Below are 25,189 nucleotides of genomic sequence, written 5' to 3'. Positions count from 1 at the left end.
CCTGGGGGGGACAGCGGTCTCCTGAGGGGGGACAGCGGGTCGCCTGGGGGGGACAGCGGTCTCCTGAGGGGGGACAGCGGGTCGCCTGGGGGGACAGCGGGTCGCCTGGGGGGGACAGCGGGTCGCCTGGGGGGACAGCGGGTCACCTGGGGGGACAGCGGGTCGCCAGGGGGGACAGCGGGTCTCCTGTGGGGGGACAGCGGGTCGCCTGGGGGGACAGCGGGTCGCCTGGGGGCACAGCGGGTCACCTGGGGGGGACAGCGGGTCGCCTGGGGGGACAGCGGGTCGCCTGGGGGGGACAGCGGGTCGCCTGGGGGGACAGCGGTCTCCTGAGGGGGGACAGCGGGTTGCCTGGGGGGACAGCGGGTCGCCTGGGGGGACAGCGGTCTCCTGAGGGGGGACAGCGGGTCGCCTGGGGGGGACAGCGGGTCGCCTGGGGGGACAGCGGGTCGCCTGGGGGGGACAGCGGGTCGCCTGGGGGGACAGCGGGTCGCCTGGGGGGACAGCGGGTCTCCTGTGGGGGGACAGCGGGTCGCCTGGGGGGACAGCGGGTCGCCTGGGGGCACAGCGGGTCACCTGGGGGGGACAGCGGGTCGCCTGGGGGGGACAGCGGGTCGCCTGGGGGGACAGCGGTCTCCTGAGGGGGGACAGCGGGTTGCCTGGGGGGACAGCGGGTCGCCTGGGGGGACAGCGGTCTCCTGAGGGGGGACAGCGGGTCGCCTGGGGGGGACAGCGGGTCGCCTGGGGGGACAGCGGGTCGCCTGGGGGGGACAGCGGGTCGCCTGGGGGGACAGCGGGTCGCCTGGGGGCACAGCGGGTCGCCTGGGGGGACAGCGGTCTCCTGAGGGGGGACAGCGGGTTGCCTGGGGGGACAGCGGGTCGCCTGGGGGGACAGCGGTCTCCTGAGGGGGGACAGCGGGTCGCCTGGGGGGACAGCGGGTCGCCTGGGGGGACAGCGGGTCGCCTGGGGGGGACAGCGGGTCGCCTGGGGGGACAGCGGGTCGCCTGGGGGGACAGCGGGTCTCCTGTGGGGGGACAGCGGGTCGCCTGGGGGGACAGCGGGTCGCCTGGGGGCACAGCGGGTCACCTGGGGGGGACAGCGGGTCGCCTGGGGGGGACAGCGGGTCGCCTGGGGGGACAGCGGTCTCCTGAGGGGGGACAGCGGGTTGCCTGGGGGGACAGCGGGTCGCCTGGGGGGACAGCGGTCTCCTGAGGGGGGACAGCGGGTCGCCTGGGGGGGACAGCGGGTCGCCTGGGGGGACAGCGGGTCGCCTGGGGGGGACAGCGGGTCGCCTGGGGGGACAGCGGGTCGCCTGGGGGCACAGCGGGTCGCCTGGGGGGACAGCGGGTCGCCTGGGGGGACAGCGGGTCGCCTGGGGGCACAGCGGGTCGCCTGGGGGGACAGCGGGTCGCCTGGGGGGACAGCGGTCTCCTGAGGGGGGACAGCGGGTCGCCTGGGGGGACAGCGGTCTCCTGAGGGGGGACAGCGGGTCGCCTGGGGGGACAGCGGGTCGCCTGGGGGCACAGCGGGTCGCCTGGGGGGACAGCGGGTCGCCTGGGGGGACAGCGGGTCGCCTGGGGGGACAGCGGGTCACCTGGGGGGACAGCGGTCTCCTGAGGGGGGACAGCGGGTCGCCTGGGGGGACAGCGGGTCTCCTGAGGGGGGACAGCGGGTCGCCTGGGGGGGGACAGCCCTCCCGCTCGCGCCCGGCCGCGCCCGCACTGTCGCGGCGGCAAGCGGGGTGGTTTGGGGCGCTGGCATGCCGCGCCCCGCAGGCTGGGGTTCGCCGTGGGGCCTCCCAGCACTTGGCCTCCCACCCGGCGAGACTGACCTTTCCCTCGAGGGGGCGGCTCCTCCTGTCCCGGCCCGCCCGGCCCGGGGCCTCTGGGGGGTCGGGCGGAGGCCCCCGCAGCGACCCGCGCACCCGCAGCCTCCGACCTACGCCCGGGCTCCGGGGGTCTCGCCCGGGGCGCGCCGCGGCCGGACACGCACACGCGGGGGGGCAGCTCCGCCCCTTTATTGCGTCCACACGGGGGGGTGGGGGGCACCCCGGGACCCCAGAGCCGCGCGCCAGCGCGTCCACGGCCGGGCTCGGGCTCCCGGGCCCCAGCGGGCTCCGTCCGGCCTCGGCCTCGGCGTCGGGCGGGGGCCCCGGCGGGCTGTCCGCGGCGGCGGCGTCGGGGCGCGGGGCGCGGGGGGACAGACCGGCCGCGGGGGGTGGGGGGCCCGGCCTCACGCGCGCCTGTGCTGCGCCCCCGCCCGCCCCCCGCCCGCGCGCCCCCAGCGCCGCTGCAGCTCGTCGATGTGCGCGGTCAGCAGCGTCTCCAGCTCCCGCGCCCGCCGCTCCTCGTCCAGCAGGAAGCGCCGCGCGGCCGGCGACGCCGCCATGTCCGGGGGCGACTGCGGAGAGGGACGGGGCCCTGAGCGGCCGGCCGGGCTTCTGCGCCCCGCGGCCGCCCACCCCAGGTTGCCGGGGAACCCGAGCGTCGGCGACGGGGCCACGCAGGGGCGCCCCCAGGCCGCTGGCCAGAGGCCCTGGGCGGCCAGCCGTGCGCACCTCCGCGGGGCTCCCCGTGGCCAGCGAGGCCGGGACCCCGGAGCCGGGGGCTCCACCGAAGCGGAGACTCCAGGGGAGCTGGGCAGGTGACCGGGCAAGGCCCAGGGCCGGCCTCCCAGGGCGGGAACCGCTGCTTGGGTCGGCAAGGCGGCCAGCAGGGGCCTCTGCGAGGCGGGGGCCAGTGAGTTCCTGCCCCCCAAGCTCATCCCCCTCCTGGGCCCTCTGGTCCCGCCCGCTGAGCTGCGCCTGGAGCCCAAACCCTCTCCCAGCTCCCCACCGCCTGCTCCCAGCCGCCCCCTCTCCGCCCCGTCCATCCTGCAGCTGCCGCCCCTGGACACTGCGGTTCGTCTATTCGTGGCAGTCGCCAGTTGCCTCTTTTCGGTCATTTTTGAGCTCAGGCTCAGCACGCGGCCTCGGCCCTCATGACAACGGGGCCGCGTCGCCTCCTCACAGCACACGCGCCGCCCTGGCTCCTCTCCCACGGGCTGTCCGGGCCTGGAGGGAGCCGGCTGGTCAGAGCCGGATCCAGCACGCGGCTGCGCGGCCGGACATGCCTGGGTGCTCAGCCGCCGAGGAGCCCCCACCTCCGCGGTGCGCATCCCCGTGGCGGGGGCAGCGCGCAGGAGCACTGAGGAGGGGGGCGCCAAGGAAGGGGGTGCCGGGCTCCAGGCCAGGGAGCCCTGGAGGGACAGCGCAGGGCTCGGCAAGCCCCACCTGCGTGGCCCCAACAGGCGTTTGGAGCCTCAGGGTTCACGTGCCGTGACACAGGACTGGCCACGCCCGAGGCCCCGCGGCCCAAGCAGGGACGGCTCTTTCGTCCGCTTGACCCCGTGGGTTTGCTCTGTGCGGTCACTGGTGTGTTTCGCCGCGTGGACGTGGGGCGCTCCGGACGCCGCGGGCTCAGCAGCGATGGCTCCGAGCGCCTCCTGCAATGGCTGAAAGCTCCCTCGAGCTCTGCCCAAGCAGTAGCATCGCCGGGGCCCCCGTCCAGCTTGGGACACTCTGTGCAGAGACCACCTGGCGGCCCCGCGGAGGACAGCCCTCTCCTTCCTGGACAGGAGAGACCGTGGCCACTTGCCCCGGGGCCGAGAAGGGCCCGTCGGGCCGGTACACCGGGTCAGCGACGTGGCAAAGTGACGGCCCCCGAGGGGAGACCCCGACGGTCCCCAACTCACCAGGGGGAACATGTCCTCATCGCTCAGCAGTGGGCTGGCGGCCGCCTTGTGGGGGGCGGGCAGCAGGGGCAGCGGCGGGGTCCTGCTCCCACGATGCTCACAGTCCTGGCTGCACCTGCAAGAGAAGGAGGCGGTGGGGGGCCAAGGACCATGCCCTCGTCTGCCCGCCGGGACTGGGTTCGGCCACGTGGTCTGCGCCCGGCCCGGATGGTCGTTTCCCAGACCAGCACCACGATGCTGGAGAGGGGGAGACCCCGCAGAGTGCTCCGTGGCAGGCAGTCCTGCTCTCCAGCGCTCACCTTTTGTGTCTTTGTCATTTAACTAAACAACAAGGAGGGGCCTCCCTGGGGGGCGCAGGGGTAAGTCTCAGCGCTAGGAAGCCATCGCAGCCACTGCAGCGCTAGCTCCATCCCGGGCCAGGGAGCTCCCCGAGGGCGCAGCAGGCCCCGTCTCCCTGCTGCTCCCTCAGCGGTGGGTTTCAGTGGATCCACCTGTTCTGCTCCCCACTCCATCTCTGGGGAGTCCTCTCACCCCCACACCTCTGGCCTGTACCCCAGCTCTTGTAGCATAAATAAATTTTAAAAAACAAACAACATGGAGTACGTGGAAGGGGCCCGGAACAGCCGACCTGCCCCAGAGACCCCAACACACCCTCCTGCGGAGACAGGGGCCCCCCACGCCTGGCCCCACCTGCTCCTTGGCCCCCACCCACTGTGGCCCCAGGCCCGGTTTCTGCGACTCCAACTTCCTCACGTTGGTGAAAGGGTTGTTACGAGAGGGCTCGGCACCCACAGGAGGGGCTGGGCGTGAAGAGGCAGGTAGAAGGCGGGACTGAATAAAACAGCGAAATATCCATCCTGGTAGCTGATACCCAAGTGAGTGATAAAGCAAAGAAACAAGCTAATTTAAGGTACACCAGCACCTCAAAAATTTACACAAAAAGGTCCTAACGGTGGGGCTGTGGGGACTGGTAAATATTTTTCTGAACATTAGCTCTTGAAAATAAAAAAGGGTTTTAATTTAATCAAAATCATCTTGTCAAAGGCCATGAAAATGAGTCCCTTCAATTTAGAATTATTCTTTTTTTACTAATAATTAAATCTCCCGGCGGTACTGGCGAACCGCCCTTAGCACCGTTCATGTTTTAGCGTCACACCGTTAACAGAAATCACGGGGTTCCCGGATGCAGGGGACACCCTCGCGCTGCTGGCTGTGCAAACGCCTTCTGAGCCGCACGTGCCAGAGGCCGGGCCAGCCACTCCGGGGCGGCGCCAGCCCGGGACACCGCAACAGCGCACGTGCGTGGACACCCGGCCTCCGGCCGAGACGGAGCAGCGAGCTGCGCTGAGGGACCTGCGCTGAGGGACGGTGCCTCCTGGCGCACCCGGGACGCTGGGGTCGGGCCACCCGCCGCCTCTGTGAGGGCCCTGCCCCCCGCCGCCGGGCCCTCCTCCTGTGGCCCAGCAGGGGAAGAAGATGGTTTCCGCAGTGACTGTACAACAGCGTCTGTAGCCGCCACACAGAGACCTGGGGCAGTCCCGTCCTAAATCCTCTAAGCAGTACCTCCATTATCCATTCCGCTTCGGATGGGCAGCTCTGTGGGGTGAAGTACTTGCATGTATTTGGTAATAACCCTTTTACTGTAAGGCGGATAAAACGCAGAGCGCGGAAGAGACTGGACGGCAGCGTCTTCACCTCTGGCCACCCCCAGCTGCGCTGTCGGAGGGGCCGGCCCCGCCCTGCCTGCTCTGCCGGCGCCAGCCCGGCTGGGGACCGGGTCCTCGGGCTGCGGGCCTGCCCCAGACCCGCCAGCTGCTGACCCTAGCCTGACCGCCAGGGCTCCCCGGGGCCTGGCCTGGCATCCGGGCCGCGCTTTGTTTTCAGCCACGCTCGGGGACTGTGTCCCCGGGAGGGAGGGCCCTTCGGGGCAGTGGTTAGGACAAAGCCAGGAGTCTGAGCTCCTATTAGACCCCACAGGTGGGTGCCCCAGGCCTCAGGCATCCTGTGAGGAGCAGGCACTGCTGCTGCGCCAAGGGCAACCCGAGCTGTCCCAGGAAGGGCAGGTCCAGGCACAGTCCAGCCGCCAGGACAGCCTGGAGCTGCTGAGAGGTGCTGGCCCTGACAGACACCGCCCATCGGCCAATAAGGCCAGAGTGATGCAGCGGGACGGCTCCCCACGGAACCCTGTGTTTGATGTGGAACTGCTTTCTCCTCGACCCCGCACAGAGACCCGGTTACTCTCACCCCTATTTGTCAGTGGGGCCTGGAGGGCTGCGTGTCAGGCAGATTTCCCGAGTTTGTAAATACGTCGTTCCCTGAAAACAGTGTCTGCGGCTTTCGTGGAAACGATTCTGAGACTCGCAGCCAGAGCTGTGCAGGGGCCGGGCCTGGGTGGGCCAACGCGTCCCTCAGCCCCACTGAGCCGGCCCCGCACACCGGCCCCCCGGGGCCCGCAGGGCGCGCCAGCCCCCGGGGCCCTGAGAAACCCCTCGAGAAGACACATTCTGCTTCGCCAGGCAAAGTTGGGACAGCAGCGAGGGGCCTCCAGGGACAGTTTCGATCCCACCAGGACTTCATCAATGGTGACCGAGGACCCGGTCCCCAGCCGGGCTGGCACCAGCAGAGCCTCAGCTTGTGGCTCAAACATTCACTTAAACCGGGAGCCAGGAGGGCGCGCATGGGCAGGCGGCACAGACTCTCACTCCCACACATTGCCCTTGCTCTCAGAGGGGCCCCCCAGACCCCCTACCCGTGAGCCCGGTGCTGAGCTGGGGTGACCCCGACGGCCGCCTGGCCGCATCCCCCAGGCACCTGATGGCACAGCCGCCTGTAGGCCTGTATCTCCCGGCCAGGCGCAGGGCCAGGCCTCAGCCCGCCCCTGGGCGCCCTCGGCCTCCGAGGAGCCGCGTGACCGGACGCCGTGAGGCCCTCGGCAGCCCGAGCCTCCCGCGGAAGCTGTGTGCGGACACGCGCGGTCACTGCGCTCCTCTGGCCATGTGACTGCACCCCCAGGAGGGCCCGCGCACCTGTCCTCGCAGGGCCCCGGCCTCTCGCGGCTTCTGCAGGTGCAGCGCCCCGCTCCCGCGCAGGCGTCCCGGCCGGCCCAGGGTGGCCCCACGGCATGCAGCCTCGCCAGGTCGCTGCGGAGCTGCTGGTTCTCGCGCTCCAGCGTGTTGATGGACGTGTGCCTCGAGTACCCGCGCGGGGCGAGGTCCGTGCTCTGGGGAACAAAAGGCGGTCACGGTCACGGTCATGGAGACGCCGCTCTCGCCTGCAGCCGCCCGCCCTCATGGCAGGGGACGGGGCTCTGCCCCAGGGCCTCCTCGCCCCATGGTGATGGAACTGGGGTTAACGTACAGCTTGGTTTTAAAATAGTTTTTCGATTCAAATAAATTGAATCACAATAGACAATGACACATCGCCCCGCACTGCCGGGTGATGGGAAAGACCCAGGCGGCACCTGTGTGAGGGCTGGCCCTGGGGGCTGGACGGCCGGTCACCGGGGGAACGGCCGACCGTGGACAGAGCCCGGCCTGGGCCCTGAGCCCCGCGCGCCTTCCGGACAGAGTGAGAGACGCGCGCGAGCCGCAGAGCGAGGGGGCAGCGCAGGAGCGAAGGCTTCAGCGCTGTTCGAACTATAGTCGGGAGAAGTGGCCAAGCAGGGTCGACGCTTTCCACGAAGCTTTAAAAAATGGGCACATTCATTCTCACGTGGAAACTGGGGGGAGCTGGAAATGCCTTTACACAGCCCTTCTGCCCCACGCAGCCTAAGGGCCGGGCTTCAGGGGCCGCTGCGCGGCCGCACCCCGCGGGGTCCCGCAAGCTTCCTGCCCAGCTGAGCGTTCTGTCTGCACGCTGTGCTGTTAGCGTCGAAGCTGATACCTCTGGAGAGATACACAGATGATTATTAAATATTCACCTGCTGGTTTTGCTTACGTGCTTCTGTTTAATACGTTACAGAAGCTCACGAGGCTCTGGAGGGGCTCGCTGCTGAATGACGGGCCGCGCGCGGGCTGGGCGGGGCCCCGGGGCGCACTCGCTCGCGGGGAGTCACGGGGCGCACGGACGGGCCTGGCGCGAGAGGAACGCGGAGGCCGAGGGGGTCGAGGCCGGGGGACAGGCGCGGCGAGGGCGGGTCCTAGGCGGCTCGTCCTTCGGAAGAACGTTCCCCCCGGGCAGGCCCACTTGAAACGGTCATGAAAAAGATTCAAAATTTTACTCCTGAAAAGACGCTGACTGGTCACAATCCATCGCTGTCGGTGGTGCTGCGGCCTCCAGCACAGCTTGACTCAAGCGTCTGCACGCCCTGAGGTTTCATTTAATCGCGACCCCCGCTCAGCGCGGGCCGAAGGGGCCAGAGAGCCGTGGTGTCCACAGACCGTCCCCCGGCGCCAGGCGCAGCAGCAGCCGAGGCGTGGCCCAGAGCCCGGGGTGTGCGCGGAAGCAGCGTCCGGCGTCCTTGGCGACCCTGGGCCCTCTTCCTTGTTTCTCCTGAAGACTTTCCCAGCAATCTCAGGCTGTCGTCTGCATCGTCATCCCCGTTTCTCATGTGGAGACATTCGCGCGTAGGTTACTCCTGTGCTGCTGACGCGCCTCCTCTCAGTTTGTTTCCTACGCCCCCCCCCCCCCAGTTTAGGGTTCTGCAGGTGTCACCCGCCGTGCGTGTTCCCGTGTGGTGGTCACCCACGCAGGAAGCTTGAAGTGGCAAAGCCCCAGGTGTGACGTGGCCGCGGGGCAGTTCGGCTGAGGTGCCCCGTCAGGCTCTCTCGGCCGCTCACTTTCTCTGTCAAACGCTCGGGACGTCCCAGGTCAGCGCGAGGGATGCCGGGTCCTCAGGACAGCGGTGATCCTGCGCCTCCCCCGCCCATGCCAGCTCCACTTGCCACTTGTGTTTTATTCCAGGCCGGTCACTACCGGACACATCGCAGTGTTAGCAGCAGGCCGGAGCAGCACTGCCCTCGGGCGACCTCGCTGCCGGCCCCCTCCGCGGTGCTCGGTCGGATCTCACATGTCCCGAAGCTTGGCCGGAGCCCCTGGGGGCTGCCTTCCTCCCCGTCCTGCTGCCCAGTCTCTTCTGCCCGACTGGGCACAAGGTCTCCCTCTCCCTAGTCTCAGGCCCGATTCTGCACGAAGCGCGTCCGGCAGAGACTCGCTCTGTGCACGATAAAGCAGGCTCGTCTGGCCAAACGTCCGGAGAGGACCAAAAAGGCGAGAACAAAGGCCCTCGCGAGCCAGCCCGCAGGTGACCGGCCAGCCGCGGGCATCCCCCGTGGGCACCCGCCCGCCCCCCAGCCTGAGGTGCCCTTCTCCCCAGAGGCGACCTTGGGGCCCGCAGCCCCGGGCAGTCCGGCAGCCGCCCCGGGCCGGGGCTGAGCTCCCAAGTGGTCGTGGAAGGGAAGAGGAGGCGTCCCCCATGGCTCGAGCAGCCCAGGCCTGGCCGCTGCTCCTCCCGCCCACCGCGGCCACGCGGTCGCCAGGAAGGAAGAAGGGTGTGCGTGGCCAGCGGCCATTTTCAAGGGCCTAAGTAATCCCGTGAAGGGGGAGTGAGGAGTGGCCAGGACGGCTGCAACGAGCCTCGAGGAGCAGGGCAGGCAGCCCCAGAGAGCCCCAGGCAGCCGGAGGCCGAGGACGGGAGGGGCCCTGGCCCGGTGCCCCACACGCTCAGGGCGCCCATCTCCCGGCTGCAGGGCGAGGCTCTCCGCGGAGCCGCGGGAGGTGGGGCACGCGCCGGCGCACCTGCTGCCAGGGGGACGTCCTCTCGACCGCGTCCTGCTCCGCCCGGAGCTCCCTCTCCAGCAGGGCGGCCCTCCTCGCCACGGCCGCGATGGTCAGCTCCTTCTGCCGCAGCTCCGCCGTCAGGGCCGAGATCTCGCTGCGCATCCGCTCCTGCTCGGAGCCGGGGGGCGCGCCCTGCGGGGTGGGCCGGCTTCTCGCCTGCGGGCCGGAGAGGGTCGTGGAGCGCGGCCCTTCCCGCCCCGGCTGTGCTGACCCGCGACTGCCCAACTCGCCAGGACTGACTTTCCTGCCGACTCAAGGTTTCACTTCTCGCTGCTCTTCCCAGCGTATGCAAACTGCCGCCCGCTCCCCGCGCTATTTGATAGCCACTGTGTGGGGATGGGGGGAGTTTTAACGCCCCCAGCTCTACCAGGCGTAGCTGGGACTCAGGCTCCCCGCCTGGACCACGCCGGCGACGGGGCCACACCCGGGCCACTCCTGCCGCGCGTCCCTCCGTGGTTAAGGCCGGCAGGAGGGCGCCTTCCTCTCACGCCGATCGCGGGTGCCTGGGGAGTGCAGAGACCGGCCGCACCCCCACCCTGTGATGGGCCCCCACCCATGAGCCCAGGGTGTGGGACGAGCACCTCCCCAGGCATTGTCTGGGAGGACACACGGTGGACACACAGTGGACAGGCTCAGCAGCTCGCCCAGGGCTACCTGACGCTGCCGACTAGACACACCACAGGGACACTGGGCGGGGCCAGCTCATCTTGGGCCGAGTGGCCGGCACAGCGAGGCTGTGCTCTCTGACTTGTGGTCAGCTTCAGGCCCGAGCAGCCCAGGACAGCTCTGCGAAGGCCCGACGGGAGAAACCGCCTCCTCGCCAAAGCCTTCCAGAGGCCACATCACCCCACGGTGGTGACCCCGCGTGTCCTGACTGGTGTGTCCTGGCTGCACTGCCAGCGTCTGGCCGCAGGGGCTGGACTCGGCTCCCAAGCTGTGAGGCCGGCCGCTGCTCTGCCCGGGCACAGGGGCCGCATGGCTATGTTGGCGCCCCCAGCCGTGCACACCGCAGGCGGGAGCGGGAGCTGCAGGCCCACTGTGCACTCACGGGGGCGATGCCCTGTGAGCGCCATGACTGTGAGCCACGGACGGGAGAACCGGCCGCTGCCCCACAAGCCTCAGAGTCACCTCCACTGCCAGCCACTGTGCCAGAGTTGGCTCGGCCAGCGGGTCTCCGGCCTCGGAGTGTCTCACCCCACGGCGTCGACTCCGTGCACTGCTCTGAGCTGAAGGCCAGCGGGAGAGACGCAGCTGTGGGGCCTCGGGGGAGACGCGTTTACTGGAGGGAGGGAGGCGCCCCCTTTGCAGAAGCACCAGAGCCGCGGGGGCCCTGGTGGCACGGGCCGGCCTTGTTGGCTCTGGCAGAGCACGTGGCCCAGCCGGGACCTCCAGAGGAGAGGGCAGTGACCATGGAGGGGGCCAGCATGGCCGGGCCTGCCCTGCGCCAGGTGGGCCCGGCTCTCGGCGCGCGACAGGCACAGTGCTGCGGGTTAACCGAAGGGCAGGGCAGGGGTGCCAGGCGACCGCCTTGCTGCGACCTCCCGTGCCGGCTGCGGGCTGTGCATCCCTTGGGGAAAACTGCCCAACTCCTCTGGGCCTGAGGCCACGCACAACAGCACCTGCCTGTGGAAAGGGTGTGGGGAACCAGCGAGCTGGGCCGGCTGCGCCCTCACGGCTGCCCCGGCACGTGGTAGGGCAGCGAAGCGCAGCTGCTCCGTCAGCTCATCAGCCCTCCCCAGGCCCAGGGAGCCGGGACGGCGGGCCCGGGCTGTGCTCGCGGCGGCTGGCTCTGGCGCCCTCACTCGGCCCCGGAGCTGCAGCGACAGGACCCCAGGTGCGCCTGCAGCGTGGCCCGGGAGGAGCAGAGCCGGCGCCCGGCCGGCCTTACCGCGGAGAACACAGGGAGGAGAGAGGGGTGAGGGTAGATTTTGCCCCCACTCTGCGTGCAGAGCCCCGGGGGGGAAGATCGCGTGTCTCATACCTTGCTCAGTTCCTTGTCACGATCGGGCTGATCTGGGGTCACTGGAAAAAGCTCTTGGCTCTTCCTTTCTGGGTCTTTAACAGAATGTGAACAACATGGGTCGAGCCTAAAATGAAAACAAGTAAAAATGAAGCTTCACTTGATCACAGCCGTGACTGCACTGCTGGTTCAGAGCAGCGCGGCTGCAGGGAGAGGTCGTTGCTTTGTTGGAAACGTCTCTAGTGACAGGAATTTCAAGTCCTACTGTGCGCGGCTCCCCCCAAGGACATGCTCGACCGAGTGGCAGCCGTGGCAGTGACAGCAAAGCGCGGGGCCGCAGTGGCGCCGGCTCTCAGCGACAGGCCGGGGCGGGCGCGGGGGAGGGGAGAGCGCGGCCTCGAAAGAAACAGCTTGGGCCTGGCTGGCCGGTGTGTCGTGGAGAGGAGCCGCGTCAGGAGTCGGAGGAGAAACCAGCTGCCGCTGAGGGACCCGGGGGCCCTGACGGCCCGGCCGGCGCGCACGGGAGCTGGGCTTCGGCCGCTCAAACAGGCGGGATGTGAGTGAGAGGGAAGAGGCGGGCGTGCGAGTCCGGCCCCCACAGGAGGCGCGGGGGGTGGTGCCACGTTCCCCTGGGCAGGTCAGCGGCACGCAGGCCCCGACACAGCGCAGGCCCCCGCTTCGCTGCCCCCGGGCTGGGCTGTGCCAGCCAGGGACGCCTCAGGGTCCGAGGGACTTTGCACAGGTCACAAAAGCCAAAGCAGACCCAGCTCGGCAGTGGCAGACGACACACGTGTCCAGCGCGCCATGGAGGGTCTCCTGGGCGGGGCAGCCCTCGGCGCTGTCTACACTGCGGCTTTCTCCTGCTTCTCAATCACACGTGACTGTGGAAGCAGGCTTCCCGCGCGGGGCTGCCCGGGGAGGCGCGTCTGCGCTGTGAGCGCGGCCCTGACCCCCGGGGCTCCGGGGAGTCGGCGCGTCAGAGTTCCCAGCCCCGTTCCCTGCTCGGTGACACACGGCGAGGGGTTGTTCCCTGTCCTGCTAAACACGATTTCAAGATCAGCTGAAGTTCTTCTTGTGTCTCTGACTTGGAAGCGCTGGAAAGTGCGGTTTCCTCTCTCCAGCACCTCGAGCCACGCCGGGAGTGGGAGGCTGGCCGGCCTCCACGGCCTCGGGCCGGTGAACCCGCAGGGTGGCGAGTGTACGGACCATGTGGCCGGCTCACGCTGGGCACAGCAGCTGGGGCCGCTCAAACAGCCTCCTGGACCCACTGGCCCAGGCGTTTCCGGCACTGAAGGACGAGAAGGCCACTGAGCGAGGAGGCCAGAGGGGACCTGGCCTCACGGGGAGGCGCCGCGTGCTCGCCCGTGGCTCCTCCTGGTGCCACCGTACAGAGACCGGATGGGAGAAGACACAGCCCCTTCCCATGGACGGGACACCCAGTGGCTGCCCGGAGCATGGAGGCGGGAGGCCGAGACCTTGTGTCCTCAGGAAGCCGGACTGAGGCCGCCCCCGAGACCAGAGAGGAGACGTCCGGGGTCATGGCAGCGCTGCCAGGGGGCGGGAGGGGGGCCGCACTCAGGCGGCAGCTGCACTGGCCAGGCCCGCGGCAGCAAGACCACGGACAGGGTGCAGCTGTGGGGCAGGGGCGCTGGAGCTTGGGTGTGGGCCCCGCAAGCACCCGAACCCCTCACAGCCCCATGGCCGGGTGGCTGGCCCCTCCAGGCCGTGCCTTCCCGGTGGAAGAGCCTCCTGCCCTCAGGCAGCGCCCGGGCCTCGGGGGAGCTGCCCCAGGAGGCCGCACGGTGACCCGACCTGGTGCTGCTGCTGGGCCCGCTGCTGGGGCCGCTTCTGGATTTGCATTTGCTTTTAAGTGCAGACCTCGAAGAAACGCTAGCGAGTCCCGCATGGAAGAAATAATCATCGGCTTCAAGGAGCGCAGCCACGTTTCAGCAGCGCTCCTCGCCCCTCAGGGACAGTCACACGCACCGGAACATCGCCGGGCGGTGGACAGCCCCCGTCACCCCCGCGTCAGCGTCCAGTCAGCCTCGGCCGTGCCCCCGGGAGTGAGAGTGTCCGTCCGATTTGAAAAGAGGAAACAAAATCTGCTCCACTCGGAAGCCTCGCTGGGGCACCCAAGGCGGGAGCGCAGGGGCGGGAACAGCCTTTGCAGCACAGAGTGGGCAGCAGCCCGACAGGCCGGGCAGGGCGCAAGCGGCAGCAGGTCCCTCCTGCAGCGACCCAAGCAGAGGGCCCAGCCCCGAGGGCGCCTCTGACTCCCCGCGACAGGCAGTGTGACTCTGAGGAGCTGCGACCGTCTGAGGCACAGAGAGGACCTGGAAGACAGCGTCACTGATTTCACGGTCAACACCTAGTGTCACCCAACAGATGCCGTCGCATTAAAGCAGAGAGATCCCTGGTCCAGCTGAAATGTCGACTCAGAAGACGCCCTGGAGGGCCCGGGGCGGCTCTGGGCAGCGCCGCGTCCTACCTGCGGTCTCCCTGCGCGCTCCGCAGCTCCCCCGCGGTGAGCAGCTCCTCGTGCAGGCGCGCGCGCTCGGCCTCTGCGGCTCTCAGGAGCTCGTCCCGGGCCTGCAACTCGCTCTTCACCTCCGAGAGCCCCGCTTCCATGGCCTGGGGAGACACTGAGCTGTGGTGCGGGCCGGACGCCCCCGACTCAGCCTCCTTCCCGCGATCACTTCCTCAGCCGGAGTCCCGGTGCGTGGGGTGGGCCGGGCACCGAGGACGCAGGCCCAGCCTGTGCCAGCGGCAAAGGGCATCTGTGGCCCCCGCTGGGCGAGCTGGCCCTGTGCTGCGTGGGGCTGAAGGAGGGACGCGTAAGGCGTGAGCGATGTACCCACTCACGAACCCAGTTACCACAGGCAAGCCCCAGCTTAGCGGGGGCCTAGCTGAGGTCCGCCTCATTCCAAGCTGGCCAACAAAGTGAGCCCCAAGCCCCAGCGCCCCACTGCCGGGCCGCGCCCGGACAAGCAGGCGTGGCCTCCGAGGGCCCTGCTGCCCGGTCCTCTCAGCAGACGGCGCGTGTGGGCCGCGGGCAGGGCGGGGCGGCCTCTCGGGGAGGGGGAGCCGGCAGGATGGCAGGGCTCCTGGGGCTGTCTGGCTCGGGCTCGTGGCTCCAAGCCGCACTGCTCTGCTCGGGCCCGTGGTTCCGGCCGGCTCACCCCTGGACTAAGTGCGGCTTCTGTCGAGGCCCCGGGGCTGCTGCTTCCTGCTGCTGACTGACCTTTAGTTGCATGGCCGGGAGGCGTCCGTTGGCCTCCTCATGGGGAACGCACATTTAGTCACCTCTGCTGGACCACCACGAATAACCTGCCTCAAAACTAACGTGCAAGTTTTCACGTGGACGTGTTTTCTCACCATTCATTCATTCATTTCCCAGAATTCACAGAGCCTGGACAGACGACCGTGCAGACAGTGCAGGACGCCTGAGTTCCCAGCTTTCCGCACTGCTTCCCGGGGCGCCCGGAGGCTCAGGGACAGACCCTCTCCCAGCTCGTGGGCCGAGGAGCTGGCTGACCAGGAGTCAGCACAGACAGAGCCAAACTGGAGACTCGGTAGACTTGCCTGGCCACAGTCCCTGCCTCAAACAGTGGGGGCTTTCAGATGAGGTTCCAATTTAAAAATAAAGAAAATACGAACGAAGCAATAAACCAGCGAGTAGAAACAACTTGGTGTGAAGCCTCCCGCTGCTCCCCGGGGCTGGCCCAGGGGGTGACCGCCCGGCTGTGTGCAGGAGGGTGGGCCTGGCCTCACCGGGGAGGGAGACGGCACCACGGCTGGGACTCCAGGCACAGAAGCGGCGTCACTGTGACCAGAGGTAACTGAAATTCTGTTAACCGTGGTACTCGGAGAGCCCATCTGTCTGCTGCTACTACAAAAGATCAGTGACATTTGTCAACATTAAGGGAACACATGGCCACCTAGCGACAAAGGCATGCAAATTTCTGCTAAAAGCTAAACTTTTCAGAATAGAAATAATAATGATTTATCACTTTTTTCTAACACACGAGAATACACAGAAGAAGCCCCAGAGAGTGGAGGCACAAGGGAACCGAAGGCTTTGCTGGGAGTGATGAATTTCAAGGGTTGTCAACTCAGGCCAGCGTCCTTGGAAACCAGCGTTGATAATACTGAGTTGACATGTGAATTAGTGAATCTATTCAACTTAGATGTAGTTTTTAAATTGACATGTTTTTGCATAAAAGTCAACTCAATTATTTGTCGTGCGGATGCAAATACTCGGAAGACGACCCGTCGGTCCTTGATGCGTCCAGCAGGTAGGAGAACAACAAACCAACCTCCGCTTGTCTGAAACAACGTGGGCACATACATGAGTCCACGACGCGGCTCTGCGTTATGAATCTAGACACAGAACAGGCTCGTCCGATGAACACTGAACAGCCACACTGATATGTGCCCTAAGTACGAAGACACATCGGACTTTGAAGACTTCTGAGGAGAGAAAGGTAAAATATCGCAATACATGTACACTGATCACGTGTTGAAATGGGATCTTGGCCACACACCGCACTGAATGAAATACAGATTCCTGACATACAATACAGCCCTGATACGCCTTCACCCACTTCTTCTAACTTCTCTTAATGCGGCCGCTGACATAATTTAAACTGATCCGTGTCCTGTACTCCGTTTCTGCTGGGCGGTGCCCCTCGATGACCCGTTAACAAGTAAACAACAAATAAGGTCAGGTTTTCTGCTTAGCTGGCAGAAAAAAACGCACATGCCTGCCGGAACGCGCGAAACAGAGCTAAGGAATCTCTGGTGAGGAATATGAGAAAAGTGACACTTCAAGGTTGGCCGTGGGCCTCTACGAGCCTCTGGCTGGTGACTCTCCGTCATGGGCCTGTCCCGCCCGGGGGCACCTGCGGCGGCCACACCCCGTCCTGTTGGGAAGGCGGCGCGAGGCAGGCCAGGAGCAGCCCCAGAGCAGCCCCGATAAGGCAGGCCACGCTGCGGGCTACGCATCAGCTGAGCGTCCACACACGGCTCAGGCCTGCGGACCCTGCGGACAGCGTCTCCCTCTAGGCGACGCCGGGACGCGATCAGGCACACCGACACGCGCAGACGTGGGCACGCCCACGTGGACATGGGGCCGTACTCAGCCAAGCAGCCCAGGGCTCTCCTCGGGGTGCCCGTGGGCCTGGAGGCTGTGGGGACGCTGGCGGGAGCCGGGGTGCATCCCAGGGGCCAGGCTGCCCCTACACCCCCACCCCATGCCGCCCTCAGATGGGGGCACCGCGCAGAGCCCCCAGTGCAGGAGACAGTGGAGAGCGGTGGAGCCGTTCCTCGGTGAGGGAGGCGAACTCGTCCTGGATGTGCACAGCCTCGCCCCACCAAGCTCTCTTAACCAGGCCCCCCCCTCTACCCGAGAGGATGGAAGACAGAACTCGAGGAGGACGGAAAGGCCGCTCAAGGGAAGGGCCGCTCTGGGGAGAGAAATGGCTCCTCTGGAATGTGGGGACACAGGGGCTCCGACGGGGGGTCCTGGAGGGTACGCCCACACAGTCCAGTGCACGGTCCCGCCCGGAGCCTGAGTACACCCTCGCCATCTGTCTGACGCTGACCCCACGCTCCACCCCACAGGCCCAGCGTCTCCGCCACGGCCCACGGCCGACCCACCTGCAGCCCGCAAGCCTGCAGGCCAGCAGGGGAGACCCCTGACCCAACCCCGGGACGCCCAAGTGGCAGGAGACCTGGCTGCAGCCGCCCAGAGGAGGGGGTGGGCCGCGGCCGAGCCGGGGGCGAGACCTGGGCCCAGGCACCGGGCAGCGGACACGCAGCAACTGGCATCTGCAGGCAGAAGAGGAGCCGCAGGCCCCGCAGGGAGGGGCACGGAGAACACGCGTGTGTGAGGAGTTGCTAACCACGGTGCTGCTGGCTGCCCTGTGGCGTTCTCGGGGGTCACACGTGGAGACAAATGAAGATTGTTGGGTTGGGGAAAATAAGATTCATGGTCGGCAAAGCCATGAATTCCCTCTACCAACTCCAAGTTTCCTGAAAAGCCCCTGAGGCCGCTGCCTGGTAAACACTACTGTGCAGTGAACAGGAGGTCTCGGGGCGTCCAGTGCCCCCAGCGGGCATCTGTCCAGCCCCCAGGCCCTGGAGCCAGGGGCCCTGGCTGCTCACGCCTCCCATCCCGACAGCAGGCCAGCGCCCTGGTGGGCTGGAGCGTCCACGGGGCTGCCGGGCTCAGTGACCAAGTGAGGCCCCCGCTGAGGGGCACAGCTCACGACAGGACCCCGGCTCTCCGGCCCGCCTGCCGCCCCCGGCCCCGCCCTGCCCGCCGGGAGGGAGACGGCCTCACGGGCCTCACCTGGCACTGCCTCTGGTACAGTCTCAGCTCTTGCAGGAGCTTCTGGTTTTCATCTTGCAGTTTATTCCTGCTCAGCGCCATCTCGCTCACGGCCGACTTCAACTTCTCGATGATGAAGTCGTCTCTCGCGCTGGCGTCCCCGCCGGGGTCGGCCTCCCAGGCCAAGCGCGGGAGCGCGGGGCTGCCGGCCAGCACACCCTGCTCGCTGCCACACAGCTCCGTCTGGTAACTTTGTGCCTGTTTCTGGGAAATACGAAAATCGTGTCCGTCAACGAGCGTATCGCGCTTCAGTCACACGAGAGTCCAGAGTGGTGGAAAAGAATTAGGGAAAAATCCTGATGTTCTCATATCACGAAACTCTGCCTTTGTAACTCGGTCTGTGTTTATTCTGAAACCTCAATTTCAAATGGCACGAGAGAAAACATTTGTCTAACCACAGAGCAAAGATACAGAGCAGGGGAGGCTTATTCAGCAGTAAAGAAAATCCAGACGCTATACTGAGAGGAAAATTACGGATTCAGTTCATACGAGACAGCCGGGAACCCGTGTGACCAAAAAACGAAAATTAAATAAAAATAACTGGACTGTAAAATAAAGTTCTCAGCACCAATAACCGGGGCTGATAACGGCTCTTGTGCAAAACCTTCAAAACTCCAAGGAAAAACGGGCAACCGTCATGACCAGGCAGCTCACGGAGAGGACAGAGGCCGTGGGTGGGGTTCACCAGCACCTGGTGGGAAGCAGCTGCCAGCGATTATTAAAAATCAGAACGGGGGATCCTGGGGGCGCAGGGGGCAAGTCCCAGCACTGTGAAGCTGTCGTCAGCCTCTGCAGCACGGGTTCGATCCCCAGCCAGGGAGCAACCCACAGGGCACAGCAGACTCCTGTCTCCCCACTGCTCCCCTCGGCAGTGGATTTCAGTCAGTCTGCCTGTTCTGCTCCCCACTCTGTCTCTGGTGAGTCCTCTCACCCCCACACCTCTGGTCTGTACCCCAGTTCTTGTATGCATAAATAAATATTAAAAAAAACCCAAAACAACAGAGGGCCTCCCTGGTGGTGCAGCAGTTGAGCGCTGGGCTGGGAAGCTTCCCGCAGCCTCTGCAGCGCCGGTTTGATCCCCGGCTGCTCCCCGGCCACCAGAGGAGGGTCCCGCATGGCGCGCAGACCTCTCCTGCCGCCCGCTGCTCCCCTCAGCAGTGTCCTTCGGTCCTTCTGCCTGCTCGGCTCCCTGCTCTGGCTCTGGTGAATCCTCTCATCTTCCCACGCTTCTGACTGTGCCCAGTGCTGGTATAAATAAATAAATCTTTTTTTTTTTTAAGATTTATTTATTTATTTGTTTATACAAGCACTGGGTACAGTCAGAAGCGCAGGAGGGTGAGAGGATTCACCAGAGCCAGAGCCGGGAGCAGAGCAGACAGAAGGACCGAAGGACACTGCTGAGGGGAGCAGCGGGCGGCAGGAGAGGTCTGCGCGCCATGCGGGACCCTCCTCCGGTGGCCGGGGAGCAGCCGGGGATCGAACCGGCAGTGCAGAGGCTGCGGGCAGCTTCGCAACCCAGCGCTCAACCGCTGCGCCACCGGGGAGGCCCAAATAAATAAATCTTAAAAAAAAACAAAAAACAAAAACAAAAAAACAACAGAAGGGACATGCCATGGACTCGCGGTCACACCCTGACTGCTCCTCTGACAGGAGGAGGCTGTGAGCCAAAGGACCCTTGCGGTGACTCTGGGTCACTGGGCGCCAGGCCGCGGGGACACCCTGAGGCTGGGCCCAGGCCGTGACCGCCCGGACACTCTGAGCAGACGTGAGTAGGTTTGCGCAGTGAGACTTATCCAGGATGTGGAGTTAAGTGAAAAATAAAACTTTGAAAGGGAAAGGTGTGCACTTCTGCACGAACATGTATTTGCGTTTGGGCAAACGAAGGGCGAGCGTGGGGGCTGGCGGGCAGGGGCGGGCAGGGCGGGCAGGGGCGGGCGAGGCCGCCGCCCACAGGGGCTCACTTTGTGGTGCTGGCGGCATCCAATGTGCGTGACGCGTAATCCAGCAACTTAGCGGAAGAGAAACGACGTCACAAGCCCCGTCAGGTCCTTCCGGCGCTAGTAAGGGTCTCGCACCCTCGCCACGGCCTGGGGCTCTGACAACTGGCCCCCGCGCCCCAGGCTCCCCCGGGCCTCCCAGGGGACTCCGGTCCCAGGCTCCCCACCACCCCCAGCCCCCCGGGGCCCTTGCCCGGGTCACTTGCACTGCGCGGACCCACTCTCCTCGTCACGGACCCGCAGCCCCCAGCCCTGCCTCTCCCCAGCTGCAGATAGAGTGGGGTCACCCTCACGCCCCCGTCACCCTCTAAAGGGCCTGAACTCTCCCACCACCTGGAAGCCACGGCCCTGGAGGGCAGGGCTGGGCCCTCGGGTCTGCACAGACGTGACCGCGCGGCCAGCACAGTGTGGACAGCCCCTTCCCGGCCACGGCCCTGGGGCAGCGCCTGTCCTGTCCGTCTCCCCTCAGCCCTTCTGTCTCGGAAACAAGGCGGCGAGCGGAAGGGCGTTGCTCGGGCGGGCGGCTCTGGCAGGGCCAGTACCTGGAATTGGTCGCACTTCTCGGAGAGCACCTTCTGCTGAGCGTCCACAGACACCAGGTGAGTCTGGTAGAGAATCTCCTGCTTGTCCCACTCCCTGGACTTTGCTCTAAATTCCTGTAAAAAGACAAAGCGGAGGGACACGTGTCCGCTGGAGAAGCGAGGTTGAACTGAGCGGGTTTCGGAGGGAAAGCCCTGGAGGAGCTGTCAGCTGAGGGGGGTGAGCGTGAAATGCACGGGGCAGGCGGGGGGCGGGGGGAAGGGCACGGGCCTGGGCACAGCCCAGAGACCCCGGCTCTGCTGGCAGCTGGGAGTCTGCGCCCGCAGCGTCACGGCTGCAGACACTGGCGAGGCCGGCGGGAGAGCACGGGTGGGACACGCTGAGGGGGGCTGCGCCGGCCCAGGCCTGGGGCGGCCACGGGGTTGCCCGAGGTGGGGAAGCAGCAGCTGCCCCCAAGGCTGGAGAGTCGGCCAGAGCCGAGCGCGGTGACTAGCGAGACTCTCCGGCGACCCTGCGCCTCCCGCGTCTCCCTGGAAGGCAGCTGGGCCGTGCAGCCCGGCGCGGGGCCCGAGCGTCAAGCAGGCGCCCAGAGGCTTGGCGGAGCCTCGCCTGACCCGCCCCGGCGGCCGGTCCCGGGGCCTGTGCCGGCCTCCGGCAGCGCTGACGGGCACGTGTGTGCAGGTCGCCGCGGGCTTCACCACCGAGCGCCCACGGGAGGGCGGCCCAGGGGCCACCCCGGGGCCGGGCCAGCCTTGCGCGGGAGAGGACAGGGCCTGGCTCACCTCTAACTTCTGGTTCAAGTCGCTCGGGTCAAAGGGCATCTCGTCCCTGAGGGGCGGCGCTGCTTTCCTTCGGAACCTATTTTGTTTCATCTGGTGCAGCCTCAGCTTCTCAAAGCTACTGGTCAGCTTGGAAAACTGTAAGTGCAGATGACGCTGACATTTCACTGCTGGCGTCACAGCGACCACCCGCCGCTCCCGCCCCGCGCCGCTCCCGGGACACCGGAGTCGTGTTGAGAAACCTGGACAGCCCCGATCGCGGAGACAGAACCGGCCGCTCTAAGCAAGCCCCGCGCTTCGTGCACCTCGGCGGGGGGCCCACGGGGGCAGGTGGGGGCGTGCGCTGCACCGGACTCCCCCAGGGCGCCCACGGCGCCGTCCTCACGCCCGCAGCACGGCCACCGCGCACACGCACTTGACGCAGAGTCGCCTGTGGCCACCGAGTTAATGTCAGTGATCCCCGCAGTGACCGCCTCGGGCCGGATGCAAGAAACTGGACTTGACTTAAAAGACGCAAAAACCAGAGCGTGCGTATTGAGATGGGCAAGAGTCTAAGCTTAAGTGTCACAACGCCTTGACCTTCTCCTTACCAACAGTCACTTTATCACTTGGGCCTCTGTATTTTCCCGTCTCTCGTCCAGGAGCAGAGCCTGCCACGGTCTCTGCCGCCTCAGAGCCTCACAGAGACCTGCCGGCCGGTGCCCACAGCGGAGAGACCCAGAGCCGCGACCTACCAGGGGACGCGTGACCTGCGGGGACCCGGGCTTTGCTTGTGTTGGAAACAACTCGTTGAACAGAAGTGACGTGACCTCCCAGGTCAGAACAGGAATCAAACCGTGATATTAACTGGCGACAGCTGAGCGGCTCCCGGCTGAGGCCGGGGTTTCTGGACGCGCAGCGCGAGGGGGACAGACACTCTGTCCTCCCAGAAGCAGACGCGGCAAACAAAAGTACGCTTTGGTCTAGACGTGGGGAAGGGCAGGAAACCTCCTCTTCTCAAAAGGGAGCCGACTCCACAGGGCGGTGTTGCTCCGGCAGAGCCGTCAGGTGAGCGAGGCTCGTGGTCAGGGGCTCTGGTCCGGGCCAGGGTCTCGCAGAGGCGGCGGCGGGTGGGCTGCCCTGCCTCGCGGCCGTGGACGTCAGACGGGAGACGGTGGCTGCCCAGCAGGTCCAGTGTGCAGGGGGCGGGTATTCTCTTGGCATTAGAGGGCAGGTTGGTGTGAGAGGGGGAAAGAACGAGCCTGGAGGCAGCAGAGCCCCGGCTGCTCTTCCTCCCCCTCTGTCTGCCGGCCCCTCCTGGCCAGGGGGAGGGGGCGCAGCCCAGACATCGGCCTCGCGGGAGCGTGTCCAGGGCCGGCCAGGCCCGGGGAGTGCCGGGCCTGAGCGTACACACCCAGAGGGCCACTGCCGGGGTGCCTGGGAAAGGCTGCTGGCCAGGCCGACCGGCCTTCTTAGCGCCGCGGCACCCAGAGCCTGAGCCGGCCCCCACGAGCACGCCCGCCGCGCGGCCTCCGTGAAGACCGCTGGGCCATCAGAGCCGCCGGCCACAGAGACGAGGGCTCGCGGGTAAGAAGCTCGCGTGGCAGGTGACTTCCCAGCACAGGAAACAAGCCCCAAACTTTTCATCAACAGAAAAAACAAAACCTAGATATCGGGACTCGTCGAGAAGCCACTGAGCGTGTTACATGAGATTCGGAGCTGGAGCTTGACTAGATTTCTGCATTTTCCAACCTGATTCCAGGCTGTGATCTCTTTGTTCATACTGAAACATTACAGTGATTTCATATTTATGTTCTTATTTTAGAGCTTTATCTTTATAGAAAAAACAAGGTTGATCAAGCGTGTGAAGCTTGGAGTCTCGCTGGGGAAAACCATGGAGGCTTTGCCACCTCGTGGCAGCCACTTAAATCGCAGGGAAGACGTGAGGATCGAAGCGCTGGTTGGGAGTCACACACCCCTGGTGAGGTTCAGCGGCTCCTGCGCTTCGGGATCACCCCCCCCAGAGGCTCTCAGGAAGGAACACCCTCCCTGGGAACTGCCAACTGTCCCATCGGCTCTGAAATCCTTGCATTCCCTGAAAACTTCGCTGTGAAGTAAGGTACAAATAAGCAGTTTTGCGCCGTCAATTAGCTACTTCGTCACATCAAACATGCATAGATTTTGTCATAGGACAAGGACGTGGCCGTCAGGGGACAACCACTACCGAAGGCGGGTCTTGTGTTCCACGCAGTTCGCCATGAGCGGCCCCTGGATGGACAGAGACCTGCCGGCCGGTGCCCACAGCGGAGAGACCCAGAGCCGCGACCTACCAGGGGACGCGCGACCTGCGGGGACCCGGGCTTTGCTTGTGTCGGAAACAACTCGTTGAACAGAAGTGACGTGACCTCCCAGGTCAGAACAGGAATCAAACCGTGATATTAACTGGCGACAGCTGAGCGGCAACCACAAATCAGAGACGTGGGTGGGGGGGAGACAAGCACAAGGGACTGTGGGGACGGTCATGGGTGACCTGGTGGTGGGAATTTTACGGGGAACCCCCCTGACAGGAGACGCACATGCGCATACGTGTACAAAAGTGAACAATGATGTAAAACACACACACACACACACATCTGTGTATACGAAAGAAGTCGGGGCCAGTCTCCTTACTTGGGCCTTCAGGGCCTGGAGCTGGCCTTCATAGTTCTGAGTCATCGCTAGGTTGCACTTCTCCAGACTGTCCAGCTTCTGTCGGAGCAGCCCCACCTGCATCGGGAATAAAATTAACTTTTGCTTCTCAGTTTTGCTGATAAAGTCGAGCGACGTGCAACAGGAAGCACAGCTCACACGGAGCCGCACCAGCGCACGGAGAACGACGGTCTGCAGTTCCCAGGACAGCTCCTGGTCAACCGCGAGGAGCCAGCCCCACCCCCGCCCCCCGCCCCCAAGACCGGCCTCAGGGGGCCATGGAATGACTGTGCTGCCTTGACTGGGAACTAACATGTTAAAAAGAAAAACAAAAATGCCTGGAGTAGTTCCTCAGGGTTCGGGTCACACAACTTGTTTAAAAGAGAAGGCGTGGCCCCTGCTGGCGTGGCCCCTGCTGGCGTGGCCCCTGCTGGGTGGCCCCTGCTGGCGTGGCCCCTGCTGGCGTGGCCCCTACTGGCGTGGCCCCTGCTGGCACGGCCCTCACAGGCCAGGGGTGAACAGTCTCGCACACCAGCCGTGAGCCCCTGCAGGGGAGCACCTCGGGCAGCACACGTTGGTGCTGGTGCAGGTCCTGGGCCCGGGGGACCGGCGGGGCGCGTGGCCCGTACCTCCTGCCCTTTCTGGTCCAGACACGTCTGCGCGTTGGCCAGCTCCTGGTCCCGCAGGTCGAGGCGAGTCTCCAGGGCCCGCATCTTCCTCTCCCAGTCCAGCTTCTTGTTGCTCACCATGATGTCGATCTGCTCCATCAGCTCCTGGAGCTCCGCCTCGCAGGGGGACACCCTGGCCGCCGCGGCAGAGGAGACATTTGGACGGGGTCAAGTGCCTGGGCCAGGCGCGCCCTCCCGCCCCCACAGCTTGGGCGCGATTTCCTCGCGCTGGGCCGGTGTTCAGACGGGGCGGGTGCTGAAAGCACCAGGTTTCATTCTTTTCATTGAAACTAAAAGCTCATTTCAGAGCTAACGGGTGCGGCCTCTTGTTTTTCGATGGGGTCTAAGAACGCCGGGTGTGAGCGAGGGGGCGTCTGGACAGCAACCGGCTCTCTGGCCACAGGCTTTGCTCAGACCAGGCAGCCCTGGGACAAAACCAGTCTGGCCGCTGCGTCTGCAGGAAGGCCCCCAGGAGGCCCCCGGAGATGAGGAAAAGCAGCCAACAAGCACAGAAATGCAGGACTTTTTAAGGGTGGGTTCATGCCGGGGGAAGCGTTAATTCTGAAAATGGCAAAGCGTGGCGTGAGGCTGGCCGCTTTCCAGGTGAGCACACACCGTCGTGTCGTCGGGGCGGGAGGGGCAGGCCCCGGGGCAGGCCCCACTCCAGCACCGCCCG

General features: G+C 66.0%; 1 protein-coding gene across 1 annotated transcript; it reads right to left on the bottom strand.

The window, feature by feature from the left end:
- Positions 1–2,233: 2,233 nt before the first annotated feature.
- On the bottom strand, positions 2,234–24,636 carry DEUP1 (deuterosome assembly protein 1; the record flags this gene model as incomplete). The annotated part of the gene is made up of 13 exons (XM_084248507.1): positions 24,475–24,636; positions 23,828–23,923; positions 21,182–21,316; positions 20,402–20,515; positions 17,824–18,066; positions 13,960–14,102; positions 10,166–10,297; positions 9,416–9,755; positions 6,760–6,953; positions 3,734–3,848; positions 3,113–3,238; positions 2,463–2,636; positions 2,234–2,401 (listed from the first exon to the last, which is right to left on the bottom strand). Exons 1-13 carry the CDS (start codon positions 24,610–24,612, stop codon positions 2,234–2,236), a joined length of 2,118 nt encoding a protein of 705 aa, XP_084104633.1. The 5' UTR covers positions 24,613–24,636.
- Positions 24,637–25,189: the final 553 nt, after the last annotated feature.

This window comes from Talpa europaea (genome assembly GCF_964194135.1).
Source record: "Talpa europaea genome assembly, chromosome: 12".
Classification (NCBI taxonomy): domain Eukaryota; kingdom Metazoa; phylum Chordata; class Mammalia; order Eulipotyphla; family Talpidae; genus Talpa; species Talpa europaea.
Note: the sequence above shows the minus strand (reverse complement) of the source record. Positions and strands in the feature narration are given on the sequence as shown.